This window comes from Octodon degus, unplaced genomic scaffold, assembly GCF_000260255.1.
Source record: "Octodon degus isolate 3935 unplaced genomic scaffold, OctDeg1.0 scaffold00145, whole genome shotgun sequence".
NCBI classification, from domain to species: domain Eukaryota; kingdom Metazoa; phylum Chordata; class Mammalia; order Rodentia; family Octodontidae; genus Octodon; species Octodon degus.
In genome coordinates, this window is record NW_004524721.1 from 4,253,802 (window position 1) to 4,276,401 (window position 22,600).

General features: G+C 44.2%; 2 protein-coding genes across 2 annotated transcripts in view; both read right to left on the reverse strand.

Annotated features, from left to right (window-relative positions):
- Gad2 (glutamate decarboxylase 2) overlaps positions 1-5,889 on the reverse strand; it is a 79,713-nt gene extending 73,824 nt beyond the window's left edge. The window contains exons 1-4 of the mRNA XM_004641882.1: positions 5,805-5,889; positions 5,152-5,211; positions 4,906-5,055; positions 3,774-4,007 (exon numbers count right to left, since the gene is read on the reverse strand). Of these exons, the coding sequence (XP_004641939.1) occupies positions 3,774-4,007; positions 4,906-5,055; positions 5,152-5,211; positions 5,805-5,880 (520 nt within the window). The 5' untranslated portion in view covers positions 5,881-5,889. The remainder of the gene's footprint in view (positions 1-3,773; positions 4,008-4,905; positions 5,056-5,151; positions 5,212-5,804) is intronic.
- Positions 5,890-9,632: 3,743 nt separating this feature from the next.
- The window catches only part of Myo3a (myosin IIIA), a 180,483-nt gene continuing 167,515 nt past the window's right edge, over positions 9,633-22,600 (reverse strand). The window contains 4 exon segments of the mRNA XM_004641883.1: positions 9,633-9,741; positions 11,131-11,289; positions 12,648-12,688; positions 15,412-15,518. Coding sequence (XP_004641940.1) covers positions 9,633-9,741; positions 11,131-11,289; positions 12,648-12,688; positions 15,412-15,518 — 416 coding nt within the window.

Genomic DNA, 22,600 nt, shown 5'->3' on the forward strand with positions numbered 1-22,600 from the left:
CTATCACTTATGGGAAACGTGTGAAGCCTAAGGATGTGATTGTCTGTCATCACTAGCAGGGCAAGACAAGAGAAAGGAAAGCAATGGGGAAAGTGGGGACAAAAGTCAACACACAGCTCATATTGTAGACTGGTGTGCTCTCTTATCAGCCCCAGGCATGTGGCTGGAGCATTGACACTGGGAAAAGATAGGAGCTGGGGAGGCACAAACTGTAGAAACCTTGGATCAGATCTGTGCATGTTTTGTCCATTCTACAGCATTGTTTTATTACCTCCTTTATGGCCTCACACCAGGGCTGTCTATCTTTTCTGCCCTGTTTCAGGCCCTCTGATACTGAGTCTATCAGTTCATCCATTCAGGAAAAGCATAAAGTTCTTCTATGCCACCACGCTGACATCTGGACAACCCGCATTCCTCTCTGCCTCATTGACTCCTCATTTCATTAGCATTCCCAGCTGAAGCTGCAGCCAGCTTCTCCTTCCTGATGCTTTTTCATTTCTGTTCCTCAGCCATTTTTTAAAGTGAGGAAACTAATAAGGATTATCAAATATATCCATTAATCTACTGTCCCAACTCATGCATTTTCTAGATGAACCTGGTGACTAATATCACACAAAATATTTACTCTATGCAAACTTTAGCATGAAAAGCTCTCCCAATTCCAAGGTTTGTACTATGAGAGGAATTCCAAGGTGTGTGCTGTGCTCAGGACATCAGACAGCTGACTCATTCTGAGGAGCACTTTTGGTAAACAGAGAAAACAAGTATGATGTTTCAATTCCTGGTTTTCTCTCTATATACATATATTTGAATTTGATTTACTATTTCACTTTGATCTCTCCTGCCTCAAAGGTTTCTTTACTGATAATGAAATGAAAATATGGAGGGATGGCTGGACAGGTCAGAACAGGATGCCCTACTGGTTTGGCAGAAATGTTCCCATAGTTACATTTGCTCTCCACCAGTGGCCCATACAGGCTGTCTAGGCAGGGCTACCAGAAAGAGTAAGACTTGCTTGTGAGCCAGAACCTGTCCCACAGCCCTGGGCACCCCAGGCAGAGCATGTGAGCTGTGTGAATTGTGCGGCAAAGGAGAATGTCTGGCCACACACATTCTGCACAACCATGGCTGCCCCAGGTGCTGGCACTGTCCCTGAAGATCAGCAAATGGTCCCAGGAGGGTGTGCAGTCTCTGGCAATTCTGACTTGATGCTCATAATCAGTTGAGGAGGGGCCAGAAGCCATTGTAACTGAACAATTCTTTATATACTGGCAATCTACACAAGGACAGATTCATTTATCGATGCTGTAATTCCCGTTGATGATTAAAGATTTAAGACAACATTTATCCCTACCCCTAGCTGCCTCCCTCCACCAGCCACCTCAACCACCAGGTGATCCAATTAACTCTGCAAATGCTTTCAGGATCTTACCATTCCCTGAAGTTTCCAGTTCCAACATTTCTTTACAAAGTAATTTTAGCAATACATGAGGGTTCTTTTTTAGTAGTTCCCCATACCCTCCCTTCTAAGTGTGGAGTCCAAGTGGAAATTAGGTTAAGGACTCTCTGGGACTCGAGAGATAAGTAGGATTTCATAAAAGAATCTTCTGAGGATTATAAAAATGTAGGATGACCCGGGGATAGTAATTACTTCAACAGATCCTAAATAATGATAGTTGACAAACATGATAGAGCATAAAAATCTATACACTTGAGAGCTAAAGAGAAAAGGTGGGGCTGGGGAGATGGCTCAGTGGAATAAGCCCTTCCCTGGCAAGTGCAAGGGCCTGAGTTCAATCCCCCATTCTGAAAAAAAAATGAGAGAGAGAGAGAGAGAGAGAGAGAGAGAGAGAGAGAGAGAGAGAATGTGCTGCTAACTTTCTGAAATGCTATTTGGAGAGAGAAGGCTAGAAGATGAAATACGTTATAAATAATATTGAAATATGGAAAATATTGAGACACTTTGTTTAGAAAGCCAACTTGATCCATCAGATTTTTAGTTGAACTTTAAATAAAAAGCACTAGACCAACAATTGACTAAGTTTCACAAGCAGTATGGCAAAATCTAAGTATTGAATTGGTCCCTCTTTGCCTGATGCTAAATAGAACACTTATAGACAGAACTATCACTTTCATTGACTTGCAAGTTCCAGCATCTTAATGCTTTCAATTGCATTTCAAAAAGCACCAGCTTTTCAGGATGAAGATGCAAAAATAGTCCTATGGGTTCTTTTCGGTTTGGTAGTATTGTAAACAATAGGTAGTAATTTGCAACTGATATATTTAGATGTTAGATAAGGAAAATGGGCCCAAGAAAAATGAACTAAAAGCATCACTCAGGTGTACCTACAAACCTGGAGGCAGAGAGAGAGAGAGAGAGAGAGAGAGAGAGAGAGAGAGAGAGAGAGAGAGAGATCTTTTAATGCCAGGTATGTATATCATGTGGGTTCTGCAGTGACATTAATTGAGGATGATCTTTAGTAAATCTTTAAAATCATACTCCACAGATTGAGTTTTAGTCAACAATTTCTTTTCCTGTATACCTGGCTCTAAATCTATAGTTAATCAGAAGTGGAGAAATATACAATAAATCAATATCCCGAATCTTAACCTATGATACCTTCCTTCTCTGTTGATACAAGGTACATATTTAAAAAGGTAAAAATCTCATAGCAAACATTCTTAAGTATTTGTTGTTGATGAAACTAATACATACTGACAATTCACCAGTAAAAATTGCTGCATAAAATATGTTGTTTCCTCGAATGTTTACATAATCATTCAGATTTTTATTTGTTAGCAAATTTTTAAAAAGCTACAGATCAGTTAAACTACAAATCTTTCCTTTCCACCAGAAATTATCCCACAGTTATTTTTTGCTTTAATGAAGTGCGGGACCATGAAGCGTCATGATGATTAGAGACAATGTAGAAAAAAGCGGGGTAAGTCAGGATCTGAATAGATGAATGACTGACTTCGTGTAGATAAACAGAAAGCTTGGAATGCACCCAAATAAATGCTATGTCCAGCCTTATAAAGTGAACAGAATGTAAGAATATTGTGAAAAGCCAATAGACCATGAAATAGGTTTTTAAAAATGTGCCCCTAAGGATATCGGATTTTCCCCTCTCCCTTTCCTTATCTTGCATACACAATAGCTCTGAAGGACGCATATCCTTATATAACACGATTGGATTGCTAAAGTAGTCTATATTACAGAGAGAGAGAGAGAGAGAGAGAGAGAGAGAGAGAGAGAGAGATTTTCTGAAAATCATGAAATTCAAGTTGGAAGTACTCTTGGCCATTTGAGACAATGTCATAACACTGTATCTCCAGCTCAATGCTTACATCGGGTGGTTACCCCAGTTTCTGACCAGTTCTATGCCAAAGAAATGGCTAGCACAACACTGGGATTCTGGCTTTTGTTTGGCTCATGCTTTTGAGATTTCATTTCCATATTCCACTTCTTTCTTCAGTTTGGGTCGCTTCTACTGGCCTCTGCTGACAAATGGTTGCTTCTACACCAATGGATAAACTACGTGGCCAAATGCAGCCTGATTATTTCTATTAAGATAATGTTTCTAGTATTGCCAACTTCCGGTGCATTAGCAATAAGAAAAGGTGCTTGTGAATTTGTTCGTTCTGTTAAAGGTCATTTTAAATGATGAAAATAATTTTATATCTTTTAATATGCCCATAATTACACAACAGAAAACATTCTTATAGAAAAAAATCATATAAGAAATTGCTTTATTTTTTTGATTGGACAATACCTGTTTTAATTGCATATCTTAGAGTTGTTTGGCAATGCATCAAAATTTCCTCCAAATTTTGTGGTTGATCGGCCAATTCCCAATTATACTCTTGAAGAAGCTCATTAGGATAATGAAAATCAATGACTTTGGTTGATCTATCAAAACTCTTCACCACATACTGAAGCAAAATGTCCATAACATCTTGCAAAAAAGCCAAAGTGGGCCTTTCTCCGTCACACGCTGGCAGCAGATCTAAAGCATGGAATAAAATAACACATTTTCAACTTTACTGTAGATACGTTCAGGTAAGATCTTGATCAGACAATCACCCTTTGAATGGAGAGATTTTATTTTATATTAAAAGTCAGCTTTTGGAACGCAGAGTATTTCCTATCGATGAAAAGCATTTTTCAAAGACAGGGTAGTGAATTTCTTTTACCAAAATGAATTCCAGCATTTCAATTCGTAAGATACCGTTCGCTTCATCCCCGCTCCCCCAAGATGAGCAAGTGCCTCCTTTTCTCGATTTTACAGGAGTTTGTTCTCTATATTTTTCTTTCAGGGAATCACCCTAAATGTTTCAGGAGATACTTCCCGTCAAAAATGCTTGAGAAACATTTGTCTTCCTGGAAGTCAGGCAAAACTGGCCATTAAAATGTAGGCTTTCTGCTCTGTTGTACACCCCCTGTTTCCAGTCAGTGTGCTGTGTCTCTGTGCGTGTTTGTTTGTGTATGTGTGCAGGCGAGTTTGGGAGACTGAGTCTGAGCGTGCACGAGGATAAAATTCAGCCCGCAGACCTCAGGGGGTGGAATCCTATTAATTTGCAGCAATGAATTCATCTTGCGATCTCATCTGAAGCCCTAAAATATCCCAGGGACTCTGAATTCCCTCGCAGTTTCTTCCGGAAACTGTGTCCCTCCCAATGCCCTAAGATCCTGGAAACCCAGAGCCGAACCAGGAGCGCACGAGTGCCCGCCGCCCGAGCTTGGAGGTAAGCGGCCGCGCAGGGCTGCACAGAGCGCGCCTGGCGTCTCCGCTCAGCTTCAGACCCCCACGGCGTCATCTCCGCCCAGCACCTCTAAGCCGGGTCCGGCTCCCAGCCGGGCCCAGTGGGCGGGGCAGGGGTGCAGTTGACCCGCAGCGCCTTTACCTGTTGCGTGCAAAAAGGCGTAGTCGACCTTCGTGTGGCTGCAGCGGCAGGGCTTCTGGTCGCAGGTGCAGGCCACTTTCCTGGCAGAGCCCCGCGGGGCCGCGCTGTCGCCGCCGTCGGCCGGCTTGTCCGCGTCTCCGTAGAGCAGGGCTGCACAGGGACACCCGCAGCGGCCCGAGTCAGCGTCTGTCCAGCGGGTCCAAGTCGCCCGCCCTGCCCGCTTGTCTTACCCGCGCCCGCACTCACCGCACAGCTTGTTCCCAAGGCCGCCGGTGAACTTCTGGGCCACCTGGCACCAGGCTCTCGCTGCACGGGAAGGCAGGCCGACGCGAAGCGGAAAGACAGCTGTGAATTTCGTTACGCGCGCACGGACCCCGAGCCGTTCTGAGGCCGCCTTCCTACCCCGTAGCGGACCAGCGCCCGGGCCGGCCGGGCGTCGATCTGTGACCCGACCAGGACGCCTGGCTCCAGCGCTCGACTCCCAGTGGGTTCGGGACAGGCGAACCCCGGCTTCGCGCCGCCCGGCTTTCCTAGACTCTCGTCCAGTCTCCAGACCCGGATCCCCTTCCCGTCACCATTCTCCCTTCCCCGCCTCGATCGGCCCCAGGTCGGGATTCACGCCACACGCGCCGCCGGGCAGCCAAATTCGTTGTCTCTGAGACCGCCGACTTTGGAGAGCCCTCCCGGCCGCAGGCGGAGGAACCCGAGGTCGTGGGGCCGTCTTTCTGGGGGACTGAGGGCTGTGGAGCTCTCGGGCCACCAAGGACTCTCCCGAGTGAGCGCGGGCAGAGGCGCGAAGTTTTCCGTCGCCGGGGCGCAGCCTCCTCCGTCTCCCCGTAATCCCTCAAACCCCGCCGCCGGCGGAGCTGCCCGCTGCCCGCTGCCATCGCGTCTCCTACCTGTGCCGGGGTTCTCGGGATCCCCCGAGCCATCCTCAGACCCAAAGGACCAGAAGCCGGAGCCCGGAGAGGCCATGGCTGGAGCGGGTCGCGGGTGCGGCGGCGGCTGGCCGGGATCCCGCGGGGCGGACGCGCGTGTGTGCGTGTGCGCGCGTGTCGGGGTCCCGGCCTCGCGCTGTGGCGACGCTCTGAAAGGTGGAGAGGAAAGAGCCCGCAGATCCGGAAGCGCCGAGCGCCCAGGCGTTTTGAGGGAGCGAGAGCCCAGCGGGGACGGTGAGGGGCGGCAGAGGGGAATGGGGGGAGGGAGGAGGACGCTGAGTCGTGAGGGTGCCGGGCGGCTGTGGGCGGGAGCGGGACGCAGTCAGCGCGAGGGGCGGAGGCGCGGGCCCCGGGAGCCCAGAGCGAGGAGCTGCGCGGCGCGGGCGCTGTCCAGGGTGCTGCCGCGCGGCGGGCGCCGCCTCCACCACAGGCGGGCCAGGGAGACCTCGGCTAGGCGGGCGGGGTGACTGGGACCAGTTTTACACGCGCTTCGAAGGGCGTGTTTATTGTTTGAGGTCTAGCTTTGGTTGCGGGAAGGAAGCGCGGATTCCCGACCGCCTCTGTCCGAGCAGGTGTCGAGGTCGCGGCGCCCTCAAGAGCCCAAGCTGTCCGGCCTGACTTGGAACAGTTCAAGAGCTTGAGGAGGGCAGAGCGGGGGAAGGGCGCCCTTTCTCGGGAGACCCAGGGCCAGCTGATGGGCCGCCTCGGCCCCGGGGCGCGCAAGTGCCTTGCGGCCAAGCGCCTAGTAGAAGCACTCGCCGTCCAGGTTTTGATTGACGGATGAGGAGGAACACTGCTGATTGAGGCAATTAAAATCCACGCTGGAGTCTCTCACTGAGGACCTCGGGCTGGGCGGAGTGACGGAAACTTCTGGGAATAGAGCACAGGGGAGAGGAGGCAGCCAGCGCCGGCAGAACTGATGGCTGAAGGGGGTTGGGATCCGGTCATTTAGTGACCTTGGCCCGCAGAGGCTTGGAAAGGCCAGCGGCATGCGTGCGACTTGAATCAGACTGAGTGAGAGGGAAAAAAGAGGTTTCCAGCTGAGCAATTTGGGCTTCCCAAATCGTGGAGTGAGGAGGAGAAGGCATTGCCTTCTGGGGCCCTCATTTGGGGGCCTCAAATCAACCATTCTTCAAATCAACCACCATTTCTGTTTGCAGTCCTCCTAGCTCAGAGGCTGAAGGTGACAAAGGTACCAAATCCAGACCTAGACAGCCAGAAGAGAAACTCGCTCCAGCCTCACAAGCAGAGGACTCAGCCTGCCTGGTTCTTTGTTTAAACCCACACCAAATCCTGCAAATACAATATTTTGCTGTGAGCAGAGGGTGTGTGTGTGTGTGTGTGTGTGTGTGTGTGTGTGCAGAACTTTTTATACATATTAGAAAATATAGTCTTAAAAACAAGTGTTTAATACACAAAAGTATCCCAGAGAAATAGATTAAAGCAAGAAGGTAGAAATCATCACACCTGAATTTTTCGTTTTTATAGCAGTGACTTGCCTGCTACTTTTTAAATGCTATTAAATCTCGCTGCTCCAGAGTACTTTAAATCTGATGATAGTTTTTACAATTTTATAAAAAAATTTTAAATCCTCGTATTTCAAATGCAAATGGAGGTCTGGTTCGTCTTTCCTTAATGCCAGCCCTCCCTAGACAATAATTTGCTTTGTAAAGAATTTCTCTTTCTCTGAGGAGCTGTGTTGCCCCCTCCCCCCTTAACGGGGGTTGGCCTTAACAAAAGAGAGCATGGAGGTAATAATTACAGTCATTAGTTCACAAAGGAGGCAGCCGCCGAGTGGGAAGGGAAGGCAGGCGGGAGAGGGGAAAAGGCTTTCTGAGCGCCCAACACTCGGGCCCTGAAGGGAATGGTTTCCTTGGATGACCTATTTCTTGTACACAACTGACCCAGAGATGGAATGCAGGCCCAGCTGAAGAAAAATCCTGAATCTGGTGTAAGTTTTCCCTTGTGTGGAGGGACAGAGAAAGCAGGAGGGATGGCTGGAAAGAAAGGAAGAAAAGAAAGCTCCTAAAGAAATACAAAAGAAAACAAGAACAAAAACACTGCAACTTTTCACCAAGTGGTGGCCATTCTTGTTTTGTCTCGGTTAGTAAACTGCTTGTTCTGTTGTGGGGGTTTAATGGAAAGGAAGAATGAGAAGTTTCTGAAGATGTCTGTGGCTTCCACGTCTAGCAACGAAAGATCAGGCTGCCAGGAAGTGTGGACTGAAGGATGGGTCTCACAGCCAAGAGTCCATTTGCTCTGCACCACTGCACCTGAAAGGCTGCTGGTGGAGTGTGGACAGACAGACAACATGGGAGGCTGGGCCACCTCCGGTGATGCTGGGACTCTTTCCTTCTCCTATGTCCTTGCATGGGTCCTGCTGCACAGAGATCCCTGGTGCCAGGGCCGGATCCAGCCTACAGTTTCACAAGGCTGGGGAGTGATTTGCCACAACTACTGGGAAGGATGCGGTGCTAACCTAGGGAAGGAGAGGATTTAGGGTTTGGTCCTGCCACAGGTAGACGGATCAAGTCCATCCCTGCACAGCTTTTGGGGCTAACTCTCTGGAAACAATATTACAACTGCTGAGCAAGTTATCAACCTGCTGCACATGTTCTCACTTCTCAAATATTGTTCTAGAGTCTTCTGGCTGCGTCTGGGGCACAGAAGCTGAGGGTGCCTACAGAAGGGAAAAGCTCCCTTGTGGACAGAACCCCTTTTGCAATTCAGCTGCCCATGGCACCATTTCACCAATTTTCTCACCTGCTTTAGGCTGCATAGACCCCGAGGCATCTTCCATTGAAGGATTTAAACCAGTTCTTAAAAGAAGTTGCAGTCAATGGACAAATGGAACACTCTGTCTACTTGTGTTAACCTTCCTTCTCAAATATGCCCAAATTTGGAACAGTAGGGCCTGCCTCAACTCTGGAGAGCATGACTACCTAAAATCTAACAGTTCAGCTCCATGACGAGCCCAGTATTTTTCTAGGCTGGACAAAGGAAGCCACAGGGGTTGGGAAGGTACGAGTGCCTGCATGTGTATGTATCTGGAGATTTGTTTGAAGATGTGTTTAAAGGACACATGGGGGCAGACTATATTTTATAAATGGAGGATTGGGTTTAGGAGTTTGGTGATGGAAACAGAAGGTACCTCAGCCTCCTCCTGGCCCCTCCACAGCTGTGTAGCCAAAGCCTGGCTCCAAAGGGAAAGGGGTGACCCAGAGCACAAACTACACACTTTCCAGGGCACTTCCTTTATTTAGCAATCTTAACAACCAAGGCAAAGAAAAGCTCAAGTTTGAGATGAATTTCATTTTCAACATTTTTGCCCGCCTCACACAGGCTTTGCTCTAGCTAACTCAACTCACCTTATAGGGTCCTGTACATCTGGGCAATCTAGTTTTAGGGAAGAAATTATCTTTGAAGTCATAAAAAAAATGGGAGGAGCTGGTGATGATTTAGGTGCAAGTGCATCCATAGCAGTTGCAAACAAATGAACAAAGAGATACGTTAGGGAACCTGGGCAAACTTGCCCTAACCGTGGGACTGATGAGAGATGAGAGTACAGGAGTCCCAGGAGCCAGACATAGGCTCCAGTTCTCTTCTTTCAGAGCACCTTAGATGGCCCTCATCCCTGAGGGAGCAGTGCAGCAGGCAGGCCTGCTAGAGACCAAAATCTCTGCTCCAGTGCTAGCAGCACCAGTGCAGGTCCCTTTGCCCCACCCTGCTGTGGTGGCCATAATCCTGAAGGCTCCAGCTGCTTCTGATGGTGGCTGTTCAGTGGTTGGGCTACAACTGCTGGATGAGGCGCTGGCGTTGGGAGGTTTTGCGCAGGAGCCTCCTGTAGTCGTAGGGATTGGCTACTGGGCCACACTGCTCCTCCTCAGGGCTTTCAGCTCTCACCCACCTGCAAGAGGAGGCCAATGTCTTTATCCACCCTGAGGTAGGTGTGGCCTCTTCCTGGTACATCCCACTAACCCTGAACATTTCAGAAAGACATAGTGGGAATTTCAGGCTGATGGCCAAATGCATTTGCTGTAATTCTCAGTGGTTTGCAAAATGGAACCTGGCGACTCTATATACATGACAGTCAAGCAAAGCTTTGGAAGTTGTAGATCAGAGAGGCAAGAATCCTTTAGGTGGAAATAATTCACAGCCAACAGACCTCACAGCTGGTAGAATGCCAAGCAAAATAAGTCAGGTACCCAGAGACAAATACTCTCTTTTACATGTAGAATTTTAAAATGTCAGATTTACAGAAGCAGAAAGTAAATGTATATATAACCTCAATCTCAAAATGTTGCAAAGAATTTGGGGGAGCTACAAGTTAACATCACATAACTGGTGATAAGATGAGAAATCAGGGCTGACCAAATAGCTCAGTGGATTAAAGCACCTGCTGAGCTGGCCCTGCCCCCGCCCCCCAACTGCCTGCTGAGATAGCAACTGGGCGTGGTGTCCCGCACCTGTAATCGCAGCTCTTGGGAGGCTGTAAACAGGTGAATCACTACGAGTCCGATCTAGTAGTGAGACCCTGAACACCCTGTAGACCCTTCTCTAAAATTAAAAAAAAAAAAGATGAGAAATTGAATTGAAAATTAGTATTTTTCTCCAAATCATTGTTTTGGCTGATATCCCTGATTCTAAGAAATTATGAGCATAATAAGATACTATCAACTAAAACATTCTAGAGCTTAATACAGATTTCAGATTATATATATATATATTTGCGTAACTGGGGATTGAACTCAGGCCCCTGCGCTTGCCAGGGAAACACTCATTCCACTGAGCTATCTCCCCAGCCCCCATATTTGGTTATAATTAAGATGGTCATATAGTTTATTGTACAAACTGACATTTTTAAAATGGGCCTCCAGTCACACCAAGAAAAGAGGCATAAACTTGGATTTTGCTAAGAAAACTGGAATGCCTACTTACTTTAAAAATATTTTATTTATTTATTTGGTACAGGGTCTCGCTGTGCAGCTCAGACTCATAGTGATCCTCCTTTCTCAGCCTCTTCAGTGTGCCCAGGCTTCTGGAGCCAGCATGCTATATGGTACTGGGGATCAAATCCAGGTCCTCGTGCTTGCCAAGCAGGCACTTGGACTGCGCAGTTATCTCCCCAGCCCTGGAATGCCTACTTATTATAATACAACATTTATGATTTTACTTTTAAGCAATGTATCACTCATCTAATGCAATACTCACTAAGAATACTTTGGTACAAGTTTACACCTAAAACAAGTGGACTTATGAGTATAAGGTTGAACATGCTGTACTTCACACCATAGTTTATTTGTACCTTTCATCAGCTTTAAAGAACTGATTCTGGAGTTCCCGTGATCTTTGTTCTCTCAAACTAGGCTTACACTCCTTTGGTCCAGAATGACTGGGCAAAAATTCTTTATAGTAGAAATCTTCCAAATCTAGTAATTTTCCCTGACTGTAAATGAATAAATAAACATATCATACCATCAGTCTAACTTGCTACTCACTTAAAACAACAGAATACTTGCTTTCTTCTTTTGAAGTATTCACTACAACTTAGGGTTTTTTTTTTTCCTTTTTTTTTTTTTTGTGGTATGGGAGATGGAACTTAGGACCTTGAGTTTGCCAGGCAAGTGCTTATTCTACTGAACTATTTCCCTAGCAGGAGTTAACACATACATATCAATAAAAATTAGACAAGTCTTGAAGCGTGTATAAGCAGTATTTACTAAAATGAAGAAGAGAATGGGGTTGAACTTAACACAAAACTTGTAGACACTGGAACAGCCAGTGCTAACCGTGCCCCAGTTTATGCATTGCCATCAGCATTCACAAATGGCTCTTGGGCCAGTCAGAAAAGCTGGCCTCTGTACATGACCACAGAATACATTCACATTTTATTATCTATCAGTACCTTGACACACACAAGTTTTCATGGCCTTAATTTATCTCCTTCACTGGTAAACTTCTGACTTTTTCCTTCGGGGATTAAATACTGGATGAGATTTTAAGTCCTGTGCATGACATGTACCCATGGTATGCCCTGAACTTTATTAATCTTGGACCCTGTCAGGCCAAATATAGACCCTGTGGTCTCAGCACCTATAGCACCTATGTGACTTCTTTGGAGGTAAACAGGTTTGGGAATCTACCAGGGAAGCATGTTTTTGAAAGTCACAGATACCAATCTATAAATGAATTTCCAGAATGTGATAGATTCACGAAGGGGAACTCTGTGTTCATCATGCTTAACAGAAGAACCTCTTTTATCACTAGCACTGTGTTGAAATTAGTTGACAGGGCTACTGACTAAAACAGTGACATAATATTCAAATAGTAAAGTACTGATGGATTGAAATATTATTGAAAAAGAGAATCATAGGAAGTTAAATGTGCTTTACTTGTTGGACACACAAATCGTACCTTCCTAACAAATTCATAAAAATTATAAAATGTGAGGCTTAGCATGTGTTCAAAGACAAACAACAATAAAAAAGAATTCAAGGGAGGAAGTATGTGGCTATGGGTATGTTCAAATTCCCCAATTAAAATCATCCAGTTTGCTAAGAAAAGCAAATTCTATACTAGAACAGTATAATTCACTCAAAAAATATTTGAGATCTCAGTATCTCATACTGTACTGGCTCAGTATATTATAATAGACCAGATCTTATGCACATTTGCTATATAAACGTGTTGACAGCACATTCTTCTCAAATGTATCCACATAAAATATGATTTAAAATCTAAACACATGGATTTATATTTTTGCTTGAACAAAATGACTCATTGAAATCTAGAAATAATAATTACCTGTCTTTTCTTGGTCTTCGTTTTTCTTCCTGGATTGACTTCTAAAGGGAATAGAAGAATTTAAAAATGATATAATATATAGCAATCTATAAGGATAATTACAGTATGGATTTAAGGAAAGATAAGAGGAATCAGGATAACAGATTACCAACTTCTAAAGTTACTTGGTAATTCAGAAAAAACTAAGTAGTATGTGATTCTGCACAATACCTCAAAGAGGCAGAAAATGATCACCTAGGGCTTGCAGTTCTGTAGAGGGCTTGGGAGTGGCTGCCAATAGGTAGAAATTTTTTTGAGTGATGAAAATGTTTTAAAATTGATAGTGGTGATTGTTGTATATTCTAAGTGGGTGCTTTATATGGCATGTGACTCATGTCTCAACAATGCTTTATGAGTGCACCCATGTATGAAAATGTTTGTGTCCACATAGAATATATACATGAATGTAGAATATGTAAAAATATAGGTGGCGCGATATTTGAGTTTGGAGACAGGGACCCAGGCCAGAGATAGATATTCAGAAATAGACAGTAACTTGTACTGTTACATCATGTAACTCGGTAGTGTCCCAAATTTTCTGATCAAGGAGATTATGGGGCCAAAAAGGAAAGTGACCGATGATGTAGAGTGTGCTTAAGGAGAGTCACATGGAGAGAAAACATTCTCTCAGGCTTTCACACAGAGCACATTGGCGAAGCAATGGCCGTGACTCATCCACATGGCTGACACTGACAAAGGTTCTACAATCTGAGGTACAGGATCTCAGGATAAATCCTGAGGGGATTTCACTGACCTTATCAGACCCAAAAGCTACACCTCTTGTTGCATAGGTCCTGCTTTACCTTGATCTTAACCATCCAGCAGAAAAGTATAAAAACAAAATATAAGAAGTAAAGCCATGCTGTTATGTTGAGCTACAGGGGACTCAGGTCAACAATTTCTGACATTGCCAGTGAAGCGGAAGACCCAATACTATTATGGGCTACTGGACTCTTTTAGAATATTCTGCTGAGTTTACACACCTATAATATTCAAAGAAGGGAACTTAACAAAAAAAGGGTATACAGATGAATGTCCATTTTGTATCTGTGTATTCAAAGTGGTTAGGATAGATATATAGTTACATTCTCTTAATGAATAGAGGGATTTGTTCTAATGGTATTTGTAAATAGAATATTATGTCCGCATCTTGTACAGCAATTAACCACTAGGAAGAATGTATGCAATGTGTTAATTATTGAAACTGTCTTACCAATTTGATCTGAAACTGTCTCATTGCTATTTGTTTCTCAATAAAATTATGAAAAAAAAGAAAGAAATGGGCAGTAATTGATGTCAGAACAGCTAATGAAATGGTTCAAAGAAAATGAAAGGAGACTGAAAAATTGATCTTGGCATTACGAAGAGGGAGAAGAGACTTCTGGGGAAATTGAAGAGAAATCATCAGAGGGAATGAGAAGAACTAGAAGGCCTCTAACTTGGAAGTCAAGTACAAGCTTTATTTTCTACCATGGAGGAGAAAATTTGCTTCTAACACATTCTCTGGGTTCCAACACATTCTTCTTGAGGTGTGTCCTATAACTTCCATGGGTGCAGAAATGCTGCTGGCACTGTGGCAATGGGGAAGTTGGGGTTAAGTAAGTGCTCTAGGTAGGTGCAAAGGTCCTGAAACCAGGAGAGGTTGCCTTGCACCAACAAGGCATCAAGTAGTTATCTGTGGTGAGTGGAAATGGAGGGGCAGGAGGCAAGGTGGAATATCCAACCTAAATCCAATGAGCAAGGTCTTGGTAGAAATCAGAGTTTATGCTCGTGGAACTAATTGCTCAGCTGTGAAAAGGACTGTCAATAGCAAGAGAGGAACACACTGAAATTTCCCATTTAGAGACATTTTCTGATGTAACATGGGGAGGATGGGATTAGAAGTAGCTGGGTGGGGCTAGAGATAATCCAGATGAGAAAAGATGATGATGTGAAACAGGATATTTGCTGAGAGGTTAGAAGAGATGACTGGAGGGAATGTTTGCAGGTAGAAGCTCCAGCTCAGCGCAAATCATCTAGGTAACAGGTATGAGGTGGGGGAGATCTAGGGTGATTCCCAGGTTCTTTGCTTTGGAAACCAAGTCGATGATAAGGGCATTCACGGACAACAGGAACAGGAGAAGAAGGGCAACCTAGCAGGGTTGACGTCAGTGAGTTCACAAGCTGCAAGCCATGGGTGCAGCTAGAAGACCTTAATAAAATTAATGTCCCTGATGTGATGGCTTGGACACCCTTTTCTGTGTCTCAGAACCATGATCTGCCAGAAATAGCTACAACGTGAAGGGCCATCTCTCGAATTAGAGGGCCCATTTGTTATGAACACACTGCCTTCTAGGTATGGGATTTAACTGATGTCTAACACATACCCACTTTCTTCTTTTCTCCTCTCATGTGTCACTATAACCATTTACTTTAAGGTCCCTGTCTAGTAAGATCCCTTTGTGGAGAGATCCCACAATGGCAGATTTCCTTTACTGGGCTGATATTTGTCTATAAGTTCAGTCTAATGAGGACAGAGAAAGCTGCTGGGAGGACATCGTAGGCACAGGACTATGGGACAAGGCTGGAGCACAAGGAGAAGCGTCTGGGGAGCAAAGTACCCAGACATTCCACTGGGGAGGGTCAGGAAGAGAAGACCTCAAGGTGTCTGCCGCTGGCTGGCCATTTCCACCCATCTTTGGGAGCTCCCACGGCTCCCACCTGACAATAAAAGTGAACCACTTACATGGAGTAGATAATAGTATGTGGAGTCTTCAGGGTTGTTCAACATTTTGGGTTTCCGGGGTCTTCTTGGTGGTCTAAGAAGCTTTGGCTCTTCTCCTTTAGAAATACCTGTAAGAAGTTGATCATAGACAAGTGTTTAATTACCAAGACTATTATCATGCAATGGTTTCCTTTTAAGGTAAACAGGAAATTGTAAACACACAACTGGAGCTAATGCTGGGAGAAAGAGGGAACACTTTTAATCCCCAGCCAGTCCTTGCCCTACTCCTCACAACATGCCTTCCTTCAGTTGTCTACTGCTGACTTTAATTTTTCCCTTCTCCCCTTTTATCAGTGTTGATCATTAAAAAGCTTCCACTGGCTTTTGCAAAATTTTATCTTTTTAAAGTGAATTAGTCACATCCACTTATAGTTCAGTCTGAATGGTGAAAAACATAAAAATAACAGTTATCAGGTCATTACATATTTTTAATATTTTTAGAAACATTTGAAAATACTCGCTGACCAAATTTTATCTTGACTTTAACATTTAAAGTGTGAATTAACATATCAAAACATTACTATTGTAACAGAAATTAAATTGAAGATGGCAGAAAGTCTCAGTAAATATCATGAAAGTCAAGAAAAAGAGCTGGGCACTAAGGACTTCTTGATTCTGTCTTCATTTTCTCCTCAAATGATCCTTATTTAATCTGATTTACATGACAGACAATGAAAATGCCTTGTATAAGGTGAGGGGTGCCCGGCATGGGAAAACCCGAAGGTCCTTTCTCTGCTATTATCATCGCTGACCTCTTTGCCACTGAACGTTACTGACCACCCTTTGCTGTTGCAGCTGGGACTGAGGTGTCCGAAGGCAGACACTTCCTCTTACATATTTGTATGTTCCCAGCACTTAAGGAAATATTTGGCACAAGTACATGATTAATCACAGTTTGCTACATAAGCTTAGTACGGCAGTACATGCTGCAATTCCAGTACTTTGAGAGGCTAAGGGAGGATTGCACATTTGAGCCCAGGCTAGACCAAGTTAGAGACTCAGCATGGCCCAGTCTCAAAATAAAAACAAACAGGACTGCAGATGTAGCCCAGTGCAAAGGCCCTGGGCTTACCCCCCATACCGCTGGATGAGAATGAGACCTTCCCCTTGCCTCCCAGATTGAGTTGTCTCAGTTGGCATCATGTGCTTCCTGCCAGCCACTCAGTGCCTTGGGTTCCACCTCCTTGATTTCTTCTACCGTGCCCTCTCAGACTTTAATGAACCAGTGCCTGTCTTTTTGCTCCATGTAAAATTCCAGGCACTACAATCTCAGTGACAATGTTTATGTCTTCTAGGCTCAAAATATGTGACACCTTTGTTTCATCTGTTTTCATTTCCTATAGATGAGCTATTATTATTATTATTATTATTATTATTATTATTATTATTATTTGCGGCTGGCTCAGCCCACCCTGGGGGCAGGGCTGGTGCAGCATGTGGTCCCAGGGATTGAAGCTTGGTCCCTGTGCTTGCCTAAGTTTGTCTAAGCAGGCACTTTAGTCTGCTGAGCTATCTCACCAGCCCCAGATAAGCAATTATGTTTCTTCCAATTTTTAACACATTCTTTGAAATGTGTAATATTTATGTACTATTTCCTCTCAGGTATGACTGCCACCACACTCTGGGCTTTAATAACTGCAGCAGAGCCTTAACTCGACATCCATACTTTATTTAATGATGAGACCCTGATATTTTGTTCCTTAAATTCCATATCACTTATGAAACCCAATTTTTAAAAAATGTATAAGAATGGTTCTTTTCACCTTCCCTTTCAAGTCCAGGGCCAGGTCATTCACAACCCCAGCAGTGTCCTTTGTCTTCCACCATCCCTCTAGCTGAACAAGCTCCACTGGTCAGCCCAGCGACTTTTTTGGTGCTGGCCACACTGTGGAAGCAGCTCCGCCTCTTCCTGCTCTCACCCCCTCATAGCAGAGAGTTCCACAACCTGGCTGAGGGCCAAGCAGCCTCAGTGCCTGAGTCTGGGGCCTCCTCTTTGGTGGCTTTTACTGCCTGCCGTGGCTCTTCCTGTCACTGGATACTTACTGTACTTGCTGCTTGTACCTGCTGGTTGAAACCTGTTATAGTTTCACATGGTTCCCTCTCAAAACTCACGTTTTAAAGTGTTTTTTAAAAATGTGTTTAGTACAGGGTCTACAGGGTCTCAGTACACAGATCGGACTGATAGTGATTCTCCTGTTTTTCAGACTCCCAAGCACTGGGATTACAGGCATTCACCTCCACCCCCAGTCTCAGTCACCATCTCAGTGCACCCTGGGGATGGGGCTAGCATGGCAGGCCAGGGACTGAACCCCTGGCCCCTGTGTCTGCCTAAGCAGGCGCTTTAATCCACTGAGCTATCTGCCCCCCCCCTTCCTTTGATGCAGGGTCTTGCTATGTAGTTCAGGCTGGCCTTGACATCACAATGAAGCCCAGGCTGGCTTTGACTCAAGGTGATCCTCCTGCCTCAGGTTCCAAGTGCTGGGATTATAGGTGCATGCCACCACACCTGTCTCCACATTTTCTTTTTCCTGTGGAGGGTCTCACTGCATAGCTCAGATTCATAGTGATCCTCCTGTTTCCAGCCTTCCTAGTGCTGGGATTACAGGCATGCACCACAATGCCCAGACTCTGTTGATAGCTCAGTGTGCCAGGGGCAGGGCCAACACTGCATGTGGTGCCAGGGATTGAACCCTGGTCCTGTCTCCACATTTTGAAGTCTTAACAATAGCTCAGAATGTGACTTTTTTTGAGATGGGATCTTTAAAGAATTAAGATAAAATGAAGTCATCAGAGTGGGTTCTAATACAATTTGGCTAGTATTCTCACAAGGAGAGGAAATTAGGACATAGACATATGTACAGAAAGAGAACCACATGAAGACCTGGGCAAGCCCATCTACAAGCTGAGGAGAGACACTTTGGAGAGAATCAATCATGTTGGCTCTTTGGTTTTGGACTTGGAGGAAATACTTCTGTTGGTAAGCCACTCAGTCTGTGGTACGTTGTGATGACAGCCTTGGAAAAGCAATGTAAAACCTAACTCCATACTTCTTGCCACTTAACTCTTTTTTACCTCTATATTTTAAAATAGAAACAGAAATTTTGGATAGTGGGGACCATTCCTTGGTTTTGGTCTGTTCCTGGCTGCAGAGGTGGCCCAGGGGTAGGTGTAGTACTGGTGGTGGCCGTAGAGGCGTGTAGACACAGTAAGAGGTCACATCCATTTTGGCCTTGAGGCTTGGGGCTGAACAGCATAATGCTGTATGTTTTCTGTTATAATCAGGCCATCAAACTGTCACATGCATCAAAATAAATTCTTGAGGCTTTAAAGATAAATGTAAATAAAAGAATCAACAAACCTCTTGAAAAATGGAGGGAAATTCATGAATAATCAAGAGGTGTGAACACTGTAAAGTTCAGAAGTCATAGAAGAAGTTACACAGGTTTGCGTGCTGAGCATCGATGAGGGACTAGGAATGAGTGCAGTGGCAGACTGCTTAGCAGGCAGGAGGCCTTGGGATTGGGCCTCCATTCTGCAAAACGGCTACAAAGTTTTTATATGACACTGAAAGCAAAAGATGCATGGCAAACGTGGAAAACTGTATTTATAGCAAAGATTTTTAGTATACAAAGAGTGCAAACAAATATCTATAAAGGATGGACTGATAGAAAAACGGAGCACATATACAGCTAGGACACTCAGGACAAGCAAACTAAAAAAGGAAATAGGTAAGGGAAGGCATATGAATTAACAAGAAGACAAAAATATAAATTAAAATAATGAGATATAACTTTATTCCAGGCAAATGAAATATTAAAAAGGGTGACATGTCCAGATACAGTGTCAGAACAAGTGTGACTTCACAAATTGTTGCAAAAAGTATCAACTGTTAAAGGTTTTTAGAAGAGTGAACTATCAAAAGCAAAAATACTTTCAACTCTATAATAACTCTAAGGTTAAGATCATAAAAACTTCTTCGTGTTGTTGTTTTAGTCCACAAAACTAAAATCCCAGTATACAGGGATTTTTTTTTTTTTCTGTACCAGGGCTCAAACTCAGGGGATTGTACTTTCCAGGAAGCACTTTCTTCACTGAGCTATCTCCCTGGTCCCTTACAATAATTTTTTGAAGAGATTCTTTACTATAATTTTATTTCAGAACTAAAAATTGAACCAGAGTCTCACACGTGAGGTGAGCACTATGCCACCAAACTACATGCCCACCTGTTTCAAAAAAAGTGTTTTAAAAAGTTGCCCACGTTGGCCTCAAATGTGCCTTGGCCTATTCAGTTTCTGGGATTAAAAATATCCAGCACTGGGGGCTGACCAGATAGCCCAGTGGACTAAAGCGCCAGCTTAGACAGAGTGCAGAGCCAGCGTTCAATCCTCAGCCTGCTATGCGGGCCCCGTCCCTGGGGTGCACTGAGATGACTATTGAGACTAGGCTTGGTGGCACGTGCCTGTAATCTCAGAGCTTGGGAGGCTGAAAACAGGAGAATCACTATGAGTCTGATCTACATAGTGAGACCCTGTAGACCTTGTGCTAAATACAAAAAAATTATATATCTATATATCTATATATCTATATCTATATATATCTCCAGCACTGAGCCCAGCTAACATTTTTCAGTATGGCAGAAACATGAGGGCAGAACAAATGCCTAACTAAAGGAAAGATTACAAAATGACTGTTATTCCCAAATGGAATATTATGTAGCCAATAAGAAGAACGAATTATCACTATACTAGGTGATGTCTAGGAATTCCTGCCAAGGTGTTGAGTTGAGAAAAACAAAGTGCTTAATTGTTTATATTATGACTGGGCTTATGTAAAATACTGTATATTTCACTATGTTGTATGTGTACAAGTATAGGAATAGCTATGTGAAGAAAGCATAAAGGAACACATAGAACAGATGTTTTACAATAAGGGTTCCTTTAAGGGGATGACAATATGGGTTGGTCGGGAGACTTGTGGAAGAGAGAGGTGGGTGGGGGGGGGGAGGGAGGGAGGGAGGGAGGGGGGGGAGAGAGAGACTAAAAAATCTTGAGTGTATGATAAGGTCATATTTAGATAAAATTACAAATACAAATGTGTGTGTATGCCAAAATGTCAGAAGGTATTGAATTTTCAGAATTCCTGATTAATTCTACATTTTCCAGACTTCAAACCAGTGTTAGATTATCAACACTTTTTCCTGCACCAGCAAAATCTAAAGCAGAGGGCTGAGTATTCTTAAAGGTGTGTCTCACTGAAGTTCTTACCATGCAGAGTGTCAGCCAGTAGACAAAATTCCTGATGCACATATTTAGGAGGGCCTCATTGCTCTGATAAATTTCCTTGGACTATTTTGAGTTTTGATTTTTAAGAGCAAATTTTCTACGAGTCTATCAGCATACAAGTATTTCAGAGCGGCATATGCTTATCTCGCCCAGGACCAGCTCTCTGAATTTTTATTCCTTTGATGGAGCATAAACCCTGCCACCCTACCCTCTTAATTACAAAGGTGACATAAACATTTATAATCACAAATTATCAGCAGCATATCAATGTTGGCACTAGCAAAATTAGGTTTGTGGCTATTTTGTGTGTTATGCATGATAAATATTAGCTTGCAAAGATTATAGCTGGAAGGCAAGACTTTATATTGCAGCCTGGTAATTTCCGTGAGTTTCAATCAATCAAAAATGCACCCTGTTTTGATAATGAATTGACATTATCTCAAATTTTTACATTTAGATAACAGAAAAGACATATTTAAAACTCAATTGACAATATTTCCATTAGAAAACTGGATCTCAGTATTATTCTAATATTTTTAATTACACTATTTTACTTGAGTATACAGGCAGAGAATAATTTGCATAAGTATCACTTTTTAAACCAGTTATTAGTAGAGCAGAAGTATACTTATGCTACTGTATTTTTTAAAGAAATCAAGTTTTCAGTGTTTGTAAATTTCCATTGCTTCTCCGTAGTCTGTGACCTTCAAGTAACACAGTGATCTACCAGAAAACCTAGAAGGGGGGCATTTTCATTTCGTGCATTAAAGGCAGATGCAGTCATGGCCACAACCTGCCTTCCAGAAGCTCTTCTTCTACCTCTCACCTCACCTACCCCGCAGCCGAGCCAGCAGCCCTAACCTCACCTCACTGGGAAGGGCATGCAGGTTGAGGTGGAGGTGCGCCCTTCAGGTGCGAGGCCTTCCTCTCTGCTTTGAATCTGCCCACTCCTTTGGCTCTCAGAGGGCGCTCAATTCTCACCATTACCCTGGGATGACCTCTTGCTTGGCCCGTGTGCTACTGCGTTGAGTTTACCTGAGGTGAAGAGTCAAGGGCAGTGTCCTTAGCACTTGGGGACGCTCTCCTGCGTTCTGCAGCAGACTCACAGTCTTCTCTGACCTTCTCAAGAGGTAGCAACCTGCTCCCACCCCCACTCTGAACCACACAACTCATTTCTTTGGCTTTTCTTTTTCTACCAGATGAAAACCAATGCCCCAGGGTCAGTTTACACCTGTAATTACCCATGGGCATTCAACTTTGAGCTGTTCTCTGATTTGCACTAATATCCAGCACCCTGAAAATGGAGCTTTTAATTTTTTAATTACACTGTTAGACTTAGTTAAGACATTGCTCCCTGGCTGCCCTCTAGGTCTTTTTTAGTTACATAATAGGAAAAAGAAGAGGAGAAAGTGACCTTGACTGTGGAGCAAGAGCCGGAGGCACGCTCTGGAAGATCGCTTGTCTCTTGGACAGGATCATTACCACTGATGTCTGTGCTTTCCATGGGGTGGAGGGCATGCATGAGACTCTGCGAAGCCTAGTTCGTCCTGCTCTGCACCACAGTATAGGATCACACTTTTACTCCTAGTCATCTTTGCAATGTGTGCGGTCCTCAGGAGCCAAAGCTTGCGGGCATGCACACCATGACACTGTCTTTGTTGGGGGCATGAGCGTCACCCCAAGCACTGTCTGACCACCCATGGGCCCAACGACAGAGCTGAACCATGGAAATGTACATGCATCTGCTTGAAGAATAAAAGAAACCCAGGGGTGGCTCTTAAGGCCCCTGATTACACCTTGGCTCTTTTCAAACTAATGGTGATCGTTGTTTATCTGAAAAACATATTTGGATATATAAACTGAAGTCA